The 18,560-nt window shown below is 41.0% G+C and overlaps 3 protein-coding genes across 11 annotated transcripts in view; 1 reads left to right on the top strand and 2 right to left on the bottom strand.

Annotated features, from left to right (window-relative positions):
• Positions 1-15: 15 nt before the first annotated feature.
• On the top strand, positions 16-14,412 carry dmac2l (distal membrane arm assembly component 2 like). 4 transcript variants are annotated; one of them, XM_005946030.3, is made up of 5 exons: positions 16-104; positions 201-297; positions 2,458-2,666; positions 4,260-4,431; positions 4,549-5,083. In XM_005946030.3, the coding sequence occupies exons 2-5, from the start codon at positions 203-205 to the stop codon at positions 4,661-4,663; spliced, it is 591 nt and encodes a 196-aa protein (XP_005946092.1). In that variant the 5' UTR covers positions 16-104; positions 201-202; the 3' UTR covers positions 4,664-5,083. The 4 variants fall into 4 exon arrangements, with proteins under 4 accessions (XP_005946092.1, XP_042069277.1, XP_042069278.1 ...); XM_042213344.1 differs by lacking the exon at positions 4,549-5,083 and adding exons at positions 10,340-10,425; positions 13,675-14,412 and having other exon boundaries at positions 22-297; XM_042213343.1 differs by having other exon boundaries at positions 17-297.
• On the bottom strand, positions 5,197-11,576 carry cdkl1 (cyclin-dependent kinase-like 1 (CDC2-related kinase)). Its single transcript, XM_005946027.3, has 9 exons — positions 11,409-11,576; positions 10,367-10,488; positions 8,514-8,586; positions 8,089-8,179; positions 7,428-7,628; positions 7,212-7,294; positions 7,012-7,068; positions 6,755-6,916; positions 5,197-5,601 (listed from the first exon to the last, which is right to left on the bottom strand). Exons 1-9 carry the CDS (start codon positions 11,574-11,576, stop codon positions 5,500-5,502), a joined length of 1,059 nt encoding a protein of 352 aa, XP_005946089.1. The 3' UTR covers positions 5,197-5,499.
• map4k5 (mitogen-activated protein kinase kinase kinase kinase 5) overlaps positions 14,113-18,560 on the bottom strand; it is a 28,391-nt gene continuing 23,943 nt past the window's right edge. For all 6 annotated transcript variants that reach the window (XM_042213342.1, XM_042213340.1, XM_042213341.1 and 3 more), the window contains 3 exons: positions 18,404-18,474; positions 17,018-17,073; positions 14,113-15,159 (listed from right to left, as the gene is read on the bottom strand). In XM_042213342.1, the coding sequence (XP_042069276.1) occupies positions 15,072-15,159; positions 17,018-17,073; positions 18,404-18,474 (215 nt within the window). In that variant the 3' untranslated portion in view covers positions 14,113-15,071. The remainder of the gene's footprint in view (positions 15,160-17,017; positions 17,074-18,403; positions 18,475-18,560) is intronic.

Below are 18,560 nucleotides of genomic sequence, written 5' to 3' on the forward strand. Positions count from 1 at the left end.
TAATTCGTGATACGTCGTAAAGGTTAAAGGTTAGAGCTATGATGGCTGCGCTCTGAATGTAAACAGTAGTGTTTGTCAGTTGTCCTTTGCTTGTGGGAGGACAGGTGAGAGACGGGATTGTTTATGTGTCGCAATCCTGCGCTGTTTGTCGGTGAGAGCCAGCAGAGGAGATAACTCCCAGTGCGCTGTTTGGCTTTCAGATATGAGACTGTTGTCGCAGGCGGTGAAGTTTGCGGTGACTCACCCGGAGAGGAGCCGCAGACACTTCTGGGGCTGGCTCAATGCCGTTTTCAACAAGTGAGGCACCCTTTTATTAACTCACCTCCACCTTAACAATACATCACTATACGAAAGTCTTGAGCCATACTTTTCTTTTTCTGGACATTAGCTGCTTTTTCTCTCATTTTGAGCCCAGTCCTTGTACCTGACTATATTCAGAGACTTAACCCTGACCTATGAGTCAGACAAACATAAAGCATCTAACTCAAGGAATGAACCAGTGTAGTGTCAACAGATAACAAAACACTTGGCAAACACCCCTTTAAAACGTGTCTTTAGGCACTTTGCTACTAGCAGCCTGTAATTTGTTCCTGTTTCTGTAGCTGAATGTATGAAAAATGCTAAATATAATACAGTTTGACAGGCATAAAATAGGATTTTCACACCAACAAGATGATTCCCAAAGAGAGATTAGCTTAAAACTTCGTATATCTCAGCGTGGTGTGTCATTAAAATTGGAAACTGGACATGTTGAGTACAAAATAACAAGTGAAAAGCCACTACAGCTTCTACAGCAGACAAACCTATCTGAAAGTGATGTCCTTAAGAAATATAAAAGAAAAAGAATCCAGGTAAGACTTGACACAGGACCTGAGACATGCACCTGGATCTTCTGTTGATCGATCTAGTCTGATCGAGTTAGAATGCAGCACGCATTCTAACTAAAACCAAGAAGTTTGCCCACATTACTCCTGTCCTTGCTGATCTGCACTGGTTGCCTGTCAAATATCGCATTCAATTTAAAATTTTGTTGTTTACTTTTAAAATTACCAATAACACTGCACCAAGCTATCTTAAGGAACTTTTAAACCCATATGCTCCTGCTAGGGCTTTAAGGTCATCCTCACAGTTACTGTTGGTTCAGCCCAGATCTCGACTGAAATCTAGAGGTGATCGATCGTTTGCTCTAGTTGCACCGGAGCTGTGGAACAATCTCCCGATTGGCATCCGGGCGTCTGATTCTATTCATTCTTTTAAATCACGGCTAAAAACATATCTTTTTAAACTTGCCTTTTCTACCAGTTAAATGCTGGCTTGCTTGCAGTGACCTATTGACCTATTGTATTAAATTCTCTGCTATCTTTCCATTATTGGTGTCTTTTATCATGGTGGTACAGTCTTACCTTGCTATAACCTATGTGCTGCAGTTTACTCTTATTGGTGGCTTTTATCTGTGAACATAACTCGTTACCTTTATGTATTTGATGTTAATGTGTGAACTGTTTTATTTTTTATTGTTTTATGTAAAGCACTTTGGTATGCCCAAGGCTTTTAAATGTGCTCTATAAATAAAGATTGTTGTTGTTGTTGTTGTTCACTGAGGCCTCATCAGAAATGGCCTCGGTTGAAGTATGGCTATAAAGAAGCCGTTCTTAAGGAAGAAAAAAAACAGCGTGATGTATGCTAAATCATACAAGAACCTGACCAAAAATCAGTGACAACAGGTCTGATTCATCAATATGTACTGAAGGGGTCAGAAGAAGGAAACAATAGTGAGTATCAACAGCCATCTGTAATGCACGGTGGAGGCTTTGTCATGGTTTGGAGCTGTGTTTCAGACAACGGTGTTGGGATCTTGTCAAAATTGATGGAACACAGAAGAGCAAAAGTCAGTTTTTGATCCACCATGCAATACCATTTAGAAAGGATCTGACTGCCAATGGCTTCATCTTAAACACATCGTCCATCCAGTAAAAGCATAGCTGGGTAGAAATAGACACAATGGGTCTGCTACAGTATTATTTTTTTCCCTAAACAAAGAAAACAAAGCCCACATTGAAACATATCCATTTATCTAAGATCATATAAACAAAGTCTAAACAAACACTTAAACAGAAAAGCTATTTCTAGGCCTGTATTTATAAATTAATTTTCACTTTTGTTTCATTTACAGAGATTTTTGCTTGTAACTGTTTAGTAAAGATGAGGAATTACAGTCCAGTGTTGCTTAAAATAATTTTTTTCATGTTAAATAAACTGACAACATGTTTGTTTTTGTAAACCGTTGATAATTAGTTCAGGTTTTAACATTTGCCCTAGTGGGGAAGTTGGCAATAGGATTTTTGACTTTTGTCTCTTGACCGTTCTTCCCTTTCTGCACCCAACAAATGTGACCTGTCACATTTCATCTCATATCAGCATGTGCAATACTTTGACTGTTTGTTGATCTTCACTCAGGGTGGACTATGAAAGGATAAAAGCTGTGGGCCCAGACCGAGCAGCAGCAGAGTGGTTGCTGAGATGTGGTGCTAAAGTGCGCTTCCAGGGTTTTGATCGCTGGCATCTCGACTACAACGCATTGCCAACTGGGTCTCTGGGCAGATACAAGATCCAGGCGATTGACGCCACTGAATCCTGCATCATGTACAAAGGGTTTGACTACCTGGGTCAGTGTGGAGAACATCATGTTCTTGTTCTAGACTCATTGACGTCTTCACCTAATGATCGCGGATGTTGTCTCAGATATATTTAAGTGTACACTCACACACCTGGTGAGGCTGTTGTCTTGTTAATTAACAGAAAAAATGTTCATGGGGAGGAAAACATTGATGAATTAATATTGTGTTTAATGGCTGATCTCATATCACAGAAGAAAGAAAAAAATCCATATTCTTAGATTCAGAGGGTGCAGCGTCTTCTGCACTTAAATATCTTTTGGATGCGTTTTGGATAAGTACTTTGTTAAACTCAGATATACATGCAGTTGTGGTCAGAAGTTTACATCCATGGACGTGAATCTCACAGTTATTTTGAGCTTTTAATGATTCCTTTGAACTGTGCAGATGTCATTAAAGATGTGCAGCATACACAAATGTACAAATTTGAATTTACTTCAAACTTTGGGTCAGAAGAATACATACAGGCTCAAATATATACATACAGCCTTACAGATTTAAGGTTAAGTTGAACAATTTGGAAGTAATCTTAAGATATTCTGTCCACTTTCCAGCTTAATGTCCGTGTCGTCTGACCATTAAAGGTTTCTCCAGAAAGCATTTAGCTTGTCCATGTTGGGTGCTGCAATTCTTCAAAGTATTGATCAATCCAATGAGTGCTGGTAAACAAATCCTTGTTGTGGTCGATCATGATCACTAATGAGAAGTTAATAGGCCCTGTCAAGTTAAAAGACATTGTAGAACCTTCAGCGTACTTATTAAAAGATTTAGGGGAATGCGTATATATATAGTTTTGAGTGTATACATCTTCAGCCCTGTATGGATTAGAAAAAAATCAAAAGCAAATTCAAATCTATGCACCCAGTTTTTGTTTTTTAAAGTGATTAAAATGTGTGCTGTGCAATCATTCCACCCTGGAAAAAGAACTGGTCAAAGAAATCATAAAAAAAAAAAAAAATTAACTTTAAAAATAAAGTTATATATGTCTCGTATATAATATAACAAATTAAAAGCAACATTGCAACAAAAATATGTTACAAAACTGACAGACTGTGAACTTTAATAAGGGACGCTTTGATCAACAAGGACAGAACTCAATATTCTGTACTTCCAGCTTCATAATGATCTTGTTGACCTAATGATGGCACTGGGGGAACAGAACATAAGTCATTAGGACTTATGTTCTGTTAACATCAGTAAATCCAGATGTTGACATATGTTAACATAGGTTATTTCCCTTTGAACTCGCTTTGGATTAACATAGTAAAGAGTGTGTTTAAATTAAAAATTAAAGCCAAGTTCAGAAAGTGTAAATTTTGCATTAGCTTCGACCTCGACGGTTGACCTGAAAGCGATTCCCTTCCGTGGTGTTAACAAGAAAGGCGAGGGGAAAGTGCATCTCTCTTAGACTAATTATCTAAAAGTGACGCAAGTGTCCGGGATATTTTACACCAAGCAGGCACGCACGCTTTCTCTGACCTTGCTGGCTGCTGAACTCCAGTATATATATATTTAAAGGAGAGCATGCCTGAGTCCCTTTTCCTAAACGTGCTGATGCCATTTTTTTAACATTGATTTTTCTAGATGGTTTGAAACATTTGGAAGAAGTCAAGTTCAATAAGTGTATCTACATTGAAGATGCCTGTCTGGAGAGGCTGACCTCCATAGAGAACCTGCAGGAGAGCTTGTACATGATGGAGGTGGTGTCGTGTGGAAATGTGACTGATAAGGGTATTATCGCCCTGCACAAACTCAGGTCAGTGTTTAAATTTGTTTCCTTTGGAGCGAACAATAAAGTACCGCATGTTTTAATGGTGCTTTTTTAAAAACAGTCTTATAACGAATGAAGTAATTAGGCGATGCTTCCTCTCAGGAAACTGGAGTATCTGTTTCTCAGTGATCTTCCCGGAATCAAAGACAGACAGACAACAGTTGACAGGCTGCAAACTGCACTTCCACATCTGGAAATACAGCTGGACCTGGACTGATCGTGTGAATGGCACACAGCACAACATCCATTATTCTTAGGTTTTGAGGGTTTTTTGTCGCGAGAAGGTGTGGCGTAATCATTCACAGAGTTGTCATCTCGTCAGTCCAACAAAGAGTCAAATGAAATCGCTGGTGACACTAGTTCACTGTGATATTTATTCAAAGTAACTCCATATTAGTGTACATAGAGAAAGCAATTGAAAAGGTTTATTTTAAGAGTCATTTACATCTTCTTTTTAGATTATTTTGGCATTCATCATTAAATATCTGAGGACAAACAGATGGCTGAAAACATCCTTAGCACCAATATTCCAGAGACGTTGAGTACAGTGCGACTGCTGCTAATAAATGTTTGTGAAAGTGGGATAAAGGATGTTTAATGTCTGTATTTACTCCTAATGTCAATAAATAAGATTTTCTGAAACGCTCACGAGCAGTTTAACTTCATGTCCTGCATTATAACTTACTAAAATAACAAACAAGTTGCTCTTATAAAGCCCGTCATTATATAAAAATACATTTGGCAAACCAGGCAAGGCAGTACATTGGAGTTTTTCCTTCAGTCTACTGTGCAGCTACGAGCGGAGCAGCTCACTGCTTCTTGTCTCTATACAAAATCAGCCTGAAACGACGGCGACATACATAAACCAACATGACCTGCTGGGAGTAGTGCATAGACTGACATCAACGAGAGAGATACTAGAGACACCTCATGTGATACACCTCATAAAAAGTGGTTGGAGCTTCATTAAATGTGTTTAAAAAGTGCTACTGGAGTATGCGTCACGTTACTGAGCTCTTGGTGGTGGTTGGACTCGGATCAGGACCAGCGGGATTAGATGTTCGGTAGGTGATAGTTGAATTTGCGCAGGTTGTTGTAGTACCTCTTATTGTCCAGAGCTGGAAAGAAGCCGCTGCTGGTCAACTGTGGCAAATACTGTAGAGCACAAAAATCAGTAAAAACAAGTTTACAAGGGCATTTTTTAAAAGATCGATGAGTTTTACAACCTGAGGTTTGGACTCTGACTGGGTCTCTTTTTCAGAGAGTCTGTTGTGGATTTGCTGCCGTGATTATGATCATTGTCCTGTTGCATTGTCCTCGCATTTAATTCTAGAAAACCCCGGAAAACAATTCACGGTCGACTCTATAGCTGTAAGGTTCTTCGAGTGCAAAACAAACCCAGATCTTCACTCCTCCACCACCGTGCTCGACTGTTGGTGTGAGGTGTTTTACTGACACACTGTGTTTGGTTTTTACCAAATGTGGTGCTTATGGCCAAACAAAGTGGAACTTTGGTCTGATCTGTCCAAATGGTATTGTTCCAGAAATCTTGTCATCTGTTTAGTTGCAACGTTGGAAGCTGAAGCTGTGCTAACATGTCCTTTTTAGAGAGAAGAGGCTTTCCTTCCAAACAAGCCACACTTGTTCAGTCTTTTTCACATTCAACATGCTAACTGAGATGTAGCTCTTGTTTTGTTTTTTAGTTTCTCTGAGCATTGCATGATTTGACCTTAGGATGAATTTGCTGGGATGTCCACTTCTGGGAACATTTTGGTTTTGTGTTAACACACACCTGCATGCTACAGTCCTGCAAACTGCCAAAAACCTCTGCTTTTATGGAGTCGGTGACCCTCGTTGATGATCATTAGATAAGTGCATTTTATTAGCAACACTTGACTGCTACTTACCCTCTATGATGGAGTATTAGGGACAAATTAAGAACAAAAATATTGATCATTTTGAGAATAAAGTTGAATTGTGGCGATTGCAGATGTTCTTTCGGGACAAACTGCCATGTTATGTTTTGTAGTTCATCGATGTTGTATTTACCTAAATTTCAGACCTCGGGACCTGATTATCTTTTATTATATCCTGATATATAATAAGTAGTATAAGTGGTATAAGTAGTCATCTATTAATAACATATAAGAAGTAGTTTTTGATTTGTAACTTTTAAGTGCTCGTTTTAATAGTATGAGCCGATATAACCACTGACAATTCTGTATTCAAGTTAAAACACAACCAGTTTGGCACCAGTTATCCCAAATATGGTACGTCATCTTTATCATTGGAACAGAAGGCTGCTCACCCCGGGGGGAACGTGTCTGCGAGGTAAACGTGTCCTTTTGTTGCCGGAGCGGTCCTGCTGTCGAGATGTGCTCTCGTTTCTTTCTCTCAGGCTGTCGAAGTACGGATGCTGGAGGAGCTGCTCACAGGTCAGCCGCTCAGACGGGTCCATCCGCAGACAGCCCTGCACCATCACGTGTGGACAGAGCACCAGAATTTGTCAGTTTTGTAAAACAGCAGCAGGAGGAACTGCAAACATTAAAATAAAAACAACTTCACCTTCATCAGGCTCAGAGTTTGATGTGAGAGGTTTGGATACTTTTGCTCCAAAGATTCCTGCAGAAACCGAAGAGCAAAAGGACTTTTTGAAAAGACAGTCACAAGTTTAGATATTTCTTTTTGTTCATTTATTATTTCAGTGAAATGATCTTTATTCGGCCTTTTCTGACTGAAATAAAGGAAGCAAAACTCGTCGTCACCATCTGTTGTGGCTCTGGAATGGATACTCCACAGAAGAACTGGTTGTTGCTGAAGACCTGCTGGTGTCGAGGAATCAGATCTCCTGGAACATAATCACACAGCGAATAGCGAGTATAACGCATTATACCTCACCGATAAAATTAGGGGAAAAAATCGCTATAAGATATTGTTTCTCCGAAAATGTAAAGGCATTTTACGCAGGAGGCTGATCTTACCGAGGGTCTTTATGATCAGGTACAGCTGGTCCATGTCCGACTTCCCGGGCCACAGAGGCGTCCCCGAGAGGAGCTCAGCAAACAGGCAACCGATTGCCCACACGTCCACCGGGGGGCCGTACTGAGTGTCTCCCACCAGCAGTTCGGGGGCGCGATACCAGCGGGTCGCGACGTAGTCGGTGTAGTAGTCACACGGACCAGCTGCCAAACACAGAAATGCACAACATCCAACATCATTTCAACTATCAGTGAAAACACACATAGTTTCTGCAAAGACTCATTCAGTGAGTCATCCCAGAGCTGCAAACATCATTTAGCCGTTTTCCTGTAATTTAATAAAGTGAATGTTGTCAAAATTTAACCCAGAAAGAGACACTTTGCTCTTTTTCATTGTGTGATACTGAACTGAATATCTTAAGTTTGTTGTTGGGGATTTCTGTTGGTTTTCAGGGAATCATTTCTGAAGGAGGGATTAAAACAAATATTAGTAACAAGCCTTGAACTCTTCTATGTGAATCTGAAGCACTGAAACTATCCAGCAAGTACTTAACCAAGTTTAGGGTAACATTCATTAAGTTGTAAATATGAATATGCACTTGTAATGGTAACAGTGACCACTAAGGGGCACTGTCAACACTGTTGCAGCTGCTGATGAACTTACTGAGTATCCTGGCAAAGCCAAAGTCGCAGAGTTTGATGACTTGATGCTTGGTGATGAGAATATTCTCTGGCTTGACGTCTCTGTGGATGCACTGCAGAGACAGTACAGTAGAGTTACACCACTCTATGAACTTAACCACATGCTTTCTGATGGGAGTAGAAAGAGATTGTAGACTTCAAGCCACATTGTTATACGGGGGCCGTTCTAGCGTTTGTTGTGTCTTGGTGATACATTAACTGCTGGTCAGCCACGGGAAAGGAATTCTTGTAAAAAAAAAAGAGCCATAAAGCAGAGTGTTTGTTGGGTGGTGGAAGAGGGAGGAGGGTAGTAAGGAATTGAAAAACAAAGCAGAGGGGAAGGTTTGACAACTGGGAAATACGCTACGTGAGGAGTCAGGTGGGAGAAGCGAGCGTGACGTGACTTACATTCTGTTTGTGGCAGAAGTTGACGGCCTGAAGCGTCTGCCAGGTTATACTTTTAACAAGATGCTCTGGGACGCTGTAGGACAAGGAGGAAATCAGTTAACTGATAGACAGAAACTTATTCGAGCTTGAAGGGTATTTGTTGATCTTGGAAAAGATTCTTAGAACAAAATGGGGTTAACTGGAAAATTTCCAAATACGTGATGACATTGTCAGAGACTGAGCTTGGAGCTTCACGCTTGCCTGCCTTTCTTAATGTAAGGCCTTTTATTGGAGGGAACAAGCTTCCTGATACACTATCAACAAGCCCAAGTGATGCCAAAAAAACAGACATTAAGATTTCTGCCATGTTTACTAGATTTAGTATTTATATTGTTTATATTTTGTATCGTTATATTGTTTTGGGTCTGTGTGGTGGTGAACAAAAATATAAAACCCCTGGTTTGGTAAAAAAAAAAGTCTGGGATCAGTAAAATCTGTAAGATGCATGCTCTGGGGGTCATCAATGTCTGTGCAAAACTTTCAGTGTGGTCCGTAAAGTCATTGATGAGGTGGGGTGTGAAGGTGGTAGACCAGGGGTGCCCAATCCCAGTCCATGCATCTCTACTCCAACACAGCGGAATCAAATGGTTTGATTACCTCTTCAGCATGCCATCAAGTTTGGCAAAGGCCTGATAACAAGCCATTCATTTGATTCAGGTGTGTCGGAACAAGGTGCATCTAAAAGCTGCAGGATAGTAGCTCTCAAGGACTGGCATTGGGCACCCCTGTGGTAGACTGACCAGCAAACAGACATCCCTGGAGTGGTGCTGCTAAAGAGGCCAGTCATACAGTATATGGATAAAAGGCTACCTACACTTTATGCCTACGGGAGCTGCTGGGTCATGGAAACCCATGTCACGAAGCTCCCGGCACACAGCTTTTGTGCTGATGTTAATGCCACAGAAGGTTTGGAGCTTTGCAGTTAGTGAATAAGAAGAATGTTAGCATCCTTCATGCATTCAGCGACACTCCTCTGTAACGTTGCGTGATCTGACACTTTGCAGCCGAGTTGCTGTGGATTCCAAGCACTTTGTGGAATCTTGGAATATCTACGAGGAAAGAAATTTCACAAACTGACTTGCTTTTTGTACCCGATGAAGGTCAGTAAGACCATAATGTTGTGATTTGATAAAATAATGGTTTGTGAGACAGTTTTGGGAGGAGCTTGGAATAGAAGTCGCGTAGCTCGTCACGGTTCATTTAGCAAAACACAAAAAAATACATTTGTTCTGTTTTCTGCTCTGTTTTGTTTCATTTCTAGTTTTCTTTTGCCGCTCTGTGGCTGAAGATGACAGTCAGTAATGGCCAGCCATTTCTTTCTTGAGGCACAATGTTCAACAACTGAGGCTTTATTGGTCAAGGGGCCGCTATCTACCAGTGTTGCTGGGGAAATGGCTAATTCGAGCCTTGTGACTGGCAATTTATAACAATCTCAGCCCCTTTCTATCTATTTTGTTGTCTCTTCTTTTGAACCCGTCTGTGGCCTGAAGGCTATAGGCCAGGACTAGAGGAGGGCGGGGGGACTGGAGAGCCAAAACACTCCCTATAAAATGTGGCTCCCTTCCAGCAAAGCATTCTGGGAGGGCATCACTGTAAGCATACCACAGAAAGCCAGTCAGTCTCCCAGGAGATGAGCGTTGTGCCCATCAGAGCTGGACAAAGCGGCATACATGCTATATAAATGAAGTTTGGAGATAGCCGAAAGCCAGGTGTTTGCAATGCTGTTCTTTAAACATGTGCAGTTACAAAGCAACTACCAAGTAAATGCATGCATCTCTTTCTTTCAGGGAGGTTTTGTGGGGAGACACACCCACCCTCTGGGATGGCGGTCCAGCTCGTTGAGGACGGTGTGATCGCAGTACTCGAAGACCAGGTGAAGCTTCCGTTTGCGTCGAAACACTTCGATCAGATTCACCAGGTTGGAGTGTTTCAGTTGCTGCACAGACAGAAAACAGAAATCCCAAACAGACATTACAAGCAGAATCTGCTGCACAGAGGAGTGGCTCATCAGTCTCTGTATCTCAAACACACTAAACTGTTAAGAGAGGGTAATAAACATGCTGTTGCCCCTGACAACCTGTCCTATTTACGAGCTCCTGATGTCCAGCAGGCCTCCAGCGCTCCCACCCACTGCATGACTAATTAAACCACCAACAAACGCATCGGTACATCTTTGATAAATATGTACATCGTTAACAAAACACATGACTTGACCACAACTGAGCCTAAGCTTCCAATTTACAGCCTAAGAAAGATATTCAACTCGCGCCAGAGGCTTTTTTAAAAGATAACTCAATGTTCACAGACATTTCACACTGCAACTGAAATACTGGAGTCAGCTCTGACCCTGCAGGGTTTTGCCTTCATTTGATTACAGCCCTCTAAACCTTTTCTCAAGTTTGCTGGTTTGAAAGCAAAGTGTTTCCCCTCTGTCGGCAGAATTAATTGCACCGTGTCCCTCCCGCTGGCTGCACAGGAGGAGGAATGCTTTACATTTCCTTGCATTAAAAACAAGATTTAAATCCTCTAAAGACTGAGTTAAAGTTTCAAAACAACAGTTTGGCTGAGAGTTATGATAAAAACTTGATTTGTTAAGTAAAAAAATGTGAATGTTTTACGCTTCCTGCTAATAATTTTATCCTGATGAGTTTTTTATTTGATAAATGTAACTTCGTAAGTCATATATTTCGTTCTTAGTCACATAATTTTATCTTGCAACTCTGCATTAAGAAAACCAGTTTTGTAAAGCAGACTTTAGCATTACATGCCTCTTTTATTTATTTATCATTTTGATGTTTTTCTCTCGCAACTTCTGTACTAATTTGCAAGCTTCTGTCAGACAGGCTGCGTCTTTACCTTGAGCATCCTGATCTCCCTCAGTGCAATTTTTTTAATGATGGGATTATCCTCTGACTCGACAAACTTCTTGATGGCGACGATCTGGCCCGTGTCTTTGTTTCTGCACTTGAAGACGACTCCGTACGAGCCCTCTCCAATCTTCCCAATCTTCTCGTACTTCTCCATACTGAGGAGGAAGCAGTGCTCCTCTGAAAGGAGACAAAACAAAAACTTTACAAGCAGCAGTGGCAGCCTGAAAACAGACAAAGAGGAAAAGAAAGGAAGAAGGGGGCTTTACTTGATAATCTACTGCTTTTATGAATGGTTTACACAAGCCAAGCTGCAAAAATTAGCTTTTTTAAAAACAAACAAACAAACAAACAAACATGTTTTTGCAGCAATAAAAAGTATGAGCAACTTTTGACCCGTCAAAAGCATGCCTGCATGCAAGCTCGTTTTACAGGGATGAAAATGTTAGGGTAACTTCCTAAATGGCCCTGCACAAAGAGGGAACGTTACACCCATCTCCCAGCAGATTGCGTAACAAAAACATTTGCAATGCAAAGTATATTCGGTCATTTCCCTGAGGGGGACACAAAGATTAAGACTAATAACATGGTGAGGAGAATATCAAAGTGCTGCACTGAAAAATTTGAATGCATTTCAAAGGGGGAAATACCACCTCTGATTAAAATATAACCTCTAAGTATAACACCTGATATTTATGATTAAAAGCTGTTATTATGGTCCAGATATCTGAATGAAAGGTGACTCCTGAAGTAAGCAAACATAATTTAATATTTATGAGAAAAGAAGTACAGAAATGTCCACTTGGAATGGCCACACATTATTACATCACTTGCTGACTTCATGTATACACACAAATGACATCTTAATTATTATCTTTTTGTGTGTATTTACATCCTGAGCCACAAATCGGGAGATTATCTTTAATTTATTTGCACCTCAGTCCTTCTGTGCAGCTCCGTGCAACCTACACAAATACTCTGCAGTGGATGGATGTAGTAGTGAGGGGCCTTTAGTGAGAATCATCTGCTTCTGAATGGGAATAAGATGATGACAGATATGATCAACTTCAGAAGAAAAAGGATGGCCACACTAGCTATATCTATCCTGGGACAGTAAGTTGATGTGGTGGAGGAGTGCAAGCACCTGGGAGCCCCATCATCAGACAGCAGACTGAACTAGAAGACCAACACAGAGGCTGTATTCAAGAAGGGTGTGAACAGGGTCTATTTCCTGAGGAAGATGAAGATCCTATATATCAGTCAGTTGTAGCAAGCACAGCTACAGCTGACTGAATAATCTCATCAAAAGAGGCTGGCTCTGTGATTGGCTGCAAACTGGAAGCACCTTTGAAGCTGTGGTGGAGAGCAAGTCGCTGAACAAACTTCTATTGATCATGGATAACATGGATATTTTGATAGAGGCATCTGTCAGATAACATGATTGTTATTATCAACTATTCATCATTACTTCAACTGCTATAACAAAATAATTTCCCAAATAATGGATAAATACAGCACTTCCCATCTCATCTCTTTACACCTGCCTTCTGTAGTGCCTGGACACTGTATAATTTATTAGAAACAACAAAAAAAACAACAACAAAATTGCTAAATTGATGCCTCGAGAAGGTGCAACTATTTTTTTTTTTTTAAATACCCATGCTACTTTATTTTAACATGGAAATAAAGTGTTTCTGTAAAGCCTATGGACGAATAATCCTGACCATTAAAGTAGAATAACCCAAAATAAATCACATTTATAAACTTACTGTCCGTAAAATGCTCGCAGATGTTTCTTTAGGAGGAAATCCAAATTCAGGAGGACCCTCTTCTTCCTCCAAACACCATCAGCCTGCGAGGTAGACGATCACAGAACAACTACTCCTGCAGCTCCAGCGAGCTCCTGTTTTTAACCCGTAAAGGTGGTTAAATGAAACCTACATCCGGTCGCGCTTTTCAAAATAAAGTGACCCAACTGTAACTGCATTTTTTTCTTCATTTTTAATGCTGTCACTTCTTTAACATTATCATCATTAATATCCCTTGACTGTGCTTCACTTGCACACCTGTTAAAAATTAAGTATGAAAAGCATTTTATCTTAAAACAAACTCGAATCTTTAACTCCTATTTTGATGAATCAGCTGCGTGTTTCATTTTGGAAGTAAGATCACATGACTTCCGGTGCTGCCCACTGAATAAGTCTCCCTGAACAACAACTTAACACTTCTGCTTTTTTCCACCCTGGTGTCCATAGGAACCACTGACTCCACCCCCCACCTCCAGAGGAAAAGGGAAAGCAGGACTCCTGTGGATTATCACACCTGAGAGAGTTACCTTTGTCAGGCTGTTTACCTACAAACGTCATTATCGTCATGCCTGACTCATTTCAGTCTAACAGGAGAGCTCAACCACTGACACATGGGAAACATTTTAGGGTTGTTTTCTCACACATCTGAGTCCATGTTTACCCGACCATCAAAAACCCTTAAACCACATCAGCCTGATATCATCCAGTACGTAACACTGAGCTGCAAATTTAGTCTGGTCTCACTGTGACCAATTAGCCCAGGGAGTCACATCAGACTGAAAGCAGAACGAAAAAAAGAGGAATAATGGAAACTAAAACTCACCATCACCTGCTCTCCCTAACAAGAGATTATCTCACGACACAAGAATAACCCACAGCTCGTTCTCATGTTAACAACAGCTTTTATTATAAAAACAGTACACATTAAGCAAAGGGAATGCAGAGATGTTAATAAAACCTAGCAGTCCCTCATTTTGTCTTTTTATTTTAAATAAAAATGTACAAAAGTGCTTACATGGTGCAAATAATGATAAGTAAAGGGTCTATAAAAGAGGGGGGTAAAGAAAAATAAAAACAAAAACATGTACAGTATATCCAATTTCTAAAAAAAAAAAAAAAAAAAAAAAAAATGCAGCAGAGCAGGAGATGCAACTATATTACAGAGCAGTAAAAATAACCCAAAGCTGCTTAGGTAGTTAATTTTAACACAGCAGACCGCTCCGTCACCGTGTATAAATCCAACATACCCTCTTACGGAAGATGAGGTTAATAAATATTGCTTAAATAACCCACAGCACTTGTGAGTTTCTGTTTCAACTGATCTATTATTCTCACTACAGAGCTTGTAAAATCTCCTCTCAAGCTTACTAAGGTTTGCCACAGGCAGTAATTATGAGTGACAGACAATAACACAACAAATCTCCCATGGTTTCCTAATACAATCACAATTCTTGTGAATTTTAATGGCACTTTTGTAATAATACCGCTAGATAATTTGTTTGTAACTCAGTCCACAGAACAGGAAAGTGAGGAAAACGCTAAGTAATGATGATTATTCAAGCTTTTTACTGCTTCTCCTCCTGCTCGTAACAGTCCTCGCATTGTTTGAGATGACGGAGGCTACAGTTAACGTCTTGCTGGTGAAAGGCTACGTATGAATCCGAACTGACCAGGCTCCTCTTTTACTGACCTGCAGATCCCGTGATCAGTAACAAAAGCTCCCAAAAACGCTTTTAAACCGGACAATTCTCGTAACAGAAACGCAGGTCTAAGAGTGTCATTTTCTCCCAAAAGTGAGGCCTCTTATCCACTTTTCAAAGACCTGGTGAGTCACTGGCTGAGGATCAGTAACTGTTCTCGTGACCTGCTAAAATATAGAGGTTGCTCAGGGCCGTGGGGTTGTCGGTCGGTCGACTCTCTAAGACCACCACCCTGCAACAGAAACACAGGAACAGCAGTTTGTAAGAAAAACATAATATCCTGTTTCTTTACACAACAGTCATTTAATGCAAGGAAGCCATTTTTCCCCACTCGCTTTGCTTTTACTGGAAATCCCTGCTGCTCTCTTGATTTTCCACTTCGATCACTTCCTCTCGTCTACACAGCTCTGACAACAACGTGTCTTCCCGGTAATTACTTTTCCAAAAACCCCTACAACACGATTCAGGTGTTTCAACTAAACCCTCATTCCCTCATCATCTAAGATCCTGGAAGATTCTTCTTATCACTCGTTGTTTTCCCCACACATAATCTGATCAAAAAGGTCTAAAGCCCTGATTTACATTTGTTGGGAATCTATATAAAGCCTACAACGTAACCTACATAAGTGGTTGACGTTGCTAGCATTTATGCTGGTGCATTACGTGTTCAGTACCACGTGGTTGTGTCCTGGTGTTTTATATGTGGTGTCAGTCATGATAGAAATAAAATGCAGGGACTTTTTCATATTCATGTTTGTTCCTGGAGTCCTACATTCCTTGACTTCCTGATGTCGTTTCAGGAATTTGCTGACATTTGTGAGTCCTTACTTTAATGCTATGATTATTATTTCTCATATTAAGGGGGTGACCGTTATTCTGTCACTAATAAATCAAAAACTGTGGCGAAACAGCACAGGAGGAATTGATTGTGCTGATCAGGCAAATCACAATTACATTGACCTGAGATGGACATGAGATTATGCCGTAAGATTTCAGAAGGGTTATAGTGTAGCTAGGCGTAGATTCCCCACTGAAGCATTAATCCTACGTTACTGTATTGTTTTTTTAAATTGATAAAAATGGGTAAAATTGATGTTTTTAGTGATGAAAATTATGCATATTTTATGTGTAACACTCAAAGATCAGTTTGAAAAATGCAGAGAAACAACGAGAAGACAGCTGGTCGACTTCGTTCACCCACAGCTTTGATCAGATTATTGACAGTCTGATAAAAAAAAAAAAAGGAAAGGAAAAAAGGCTGAACTGCACTGAAACTGACATTAGCGACGTGTTGCATAATGTTCGTGGTTTCAGTGTGCAGAGTCATGCATGTTAAGTAATCAACAGTCAGATGACGGCCAGATCAGGACGGCAGTGGGTGCATCTTCAGATGCCATCGGCCTTGTGGCGGTGACAGCTGAGCGGAGAAGCTGCAGTCTATACTGCCCGTTCCATCAGATGAAATTACAGAGGCGCGGAGAGACACTCAAACCAGGCTGGCAGTGCCCAGGCGGCGGTGAATAAAACATGGCGGGCTGGGCAGCAGAGAGTGGCCTCGCTCTGGTGCCACAAGTCGGGGCGGCTCCATCAGGAGTCACCGCTCAACGAGAGGTGCTGCTGGGAGATCGTCCTCCAGTTTGAGCATGCTCTGTTTCACTGAGTCTAAAAATCACATCCTGCTTCATCTGCAGCTGAGAGCAGTCACCACAGAGAGCGCAATCGTAATTTACTACAGTGTTACCTAAAAGTAAATCAATAAGACGATTTGATGAGGGACAACCAAAGTAACACACTTGAAAGTAAATGTCTGAGTGCAGTGACAGATGAGAATTGTCTGCTCAAAACGTTATGGGTGAGGAGGTTGTTTGGTGGTTCTCAGGTAATGGAAAAACACACCTGAGGGATAACGGTCATAAACTAGCGGGACAGGTTTCATGGGAATTATGGGATGAATAAATAGCTATACCAAAAAATAATACCAAAAAACAAACAAAACAATTAATAATAGAACAGATGCTTAAAAGAGGAGGGACTGTAGGCTGTACTTCCTCTACTGATGACATATCTGAAGTGTAAGGATCTGTACCAACCTGTCAGATCCAAGGAGGCGGAAGACTCTGCTTGGATCAGAAATCTCCTGGGTTACCTTCAAAAGAAAGAACACACACACACTTTCATGTGACAACTGGCTGTATATCAGAAGTACTGCTGGCAGTGAAGGTACACTGTAACGCAAGAATAACAAAGTATAAAGATTCTTAAACTGCATGGGGACATACACGAAAGGCTCTGTGGTGTTACATCACACCTCTCTCATTAACACACCTCTCTCATTTCACTATCATCTATTAAAAGATCTGCAGAATTCCCAAATTAGTCCATCTCCTGTGTTTAAATTTTGAATTCACAGACTTCCCCTTTTATAACAGACTATCTAATGTTTTTAACAAGCCCCCAGTGCCATCTCTGCTGTGTACCTATGAGCCTGGAGCTTACTGTTACCTCTACTCACAATATGTAGCCTGACACCATGCAGGGTAAAGGACAGGGGCCCCTTCAAAACACTCATATGCTGGCATGTCATGAAAACTTGTTGACAGATGTGAGACAGTGAGTGGCTGACACCTGCTAGGTGTAAGACCTTGGCCCTGGGAGAGATCTGATCTGTTTAAGTCTAAACGAGAACAAGGTCTCGGGTGTTCACAGATGCACCCACCGAGGAAAACACGGATCACCAGACGCGCCCCCCCCTCTGAATGCCTTCGCTTTTCACAGGAATCATAACAAGACAAAGGCTGAATTATTTAGCAGCTTCTCCCTGTTGTGTGACGGGTTTCGCTTATGATTGAGTATGAATTTTGCATGACTGCTGACATTTCGAAAATCCTTGCTATGGTCAATCTGTCAAGCTGGGCCGGGCACGGACTCGGGGCACAGACCTTCTGTTTCATTCGAGTGCTGCTGGACCATGTCTCACACAGCCAGCTTTCAAAAGGGCAGCCCCTAAGGCCATATCAATTTTCATTTAAGCAGAATGCTTCACCTCTCTGCGATCTCTTGAACTTTTATTGTACCGCTGAGCGCATCTCGTGATCAGGTTAGCTTGGAATCCCTCCGTGGAAAGGTGGACAAATTCATTACCACGCTCTAACACAAAGACACGCTGTCTGCTCCACCTGAGGGCTAATCTCCTGGGATCACCTACAGCTTGCAGCCACACACATAAACAGACACTACGGGTCTTTGTTGACAGGAGAGAGAGGTGTTTGTTCATGTGTACAGCACACAAGCCTGTGTCAAGGATGTTAACACATACTGCATTCACAGTTTCCACCCTGGCACCTATTGAGGAACCATGAAAATGATGGTGAAATTTTAAATATCACGGTTCTTGTTAAGAGCACAAGAAAAAGAAAAAGAAAAAAAGAGCAGGTTTTATTTTTCTCCCCAGGGTGATTAAAACGACTGTATTTTACCTCATTGGACTTGAAGCTCTTTCCTTGCATGCCATGTTTCCAAAAGGCCAGAACGCTGTCCTGAAGGCACACTGTTACAATACAGAGGAAACTGTGTGTTAGTGCACAAACAGGTCAAACATTACCCAAGACTAATCAATTTAATGCTATGATACAT

Source organism: Haplochromis burtoni, unplaced genomic scaffold, assembly GCF_018398535.1.
Source record: "Haplochromis burtoni strain Fernald_Lab_line unplaced genomic scaffold, NCSU_Asbu1 Contig_435, whole genome shotgun sequence".
Lineage (NCBI taxonomy): Eukaryota > Metazoa > Chordata > Actinopteri > Cichliformes > Cichlidae > Haplochromis > Haplochromis burtoni.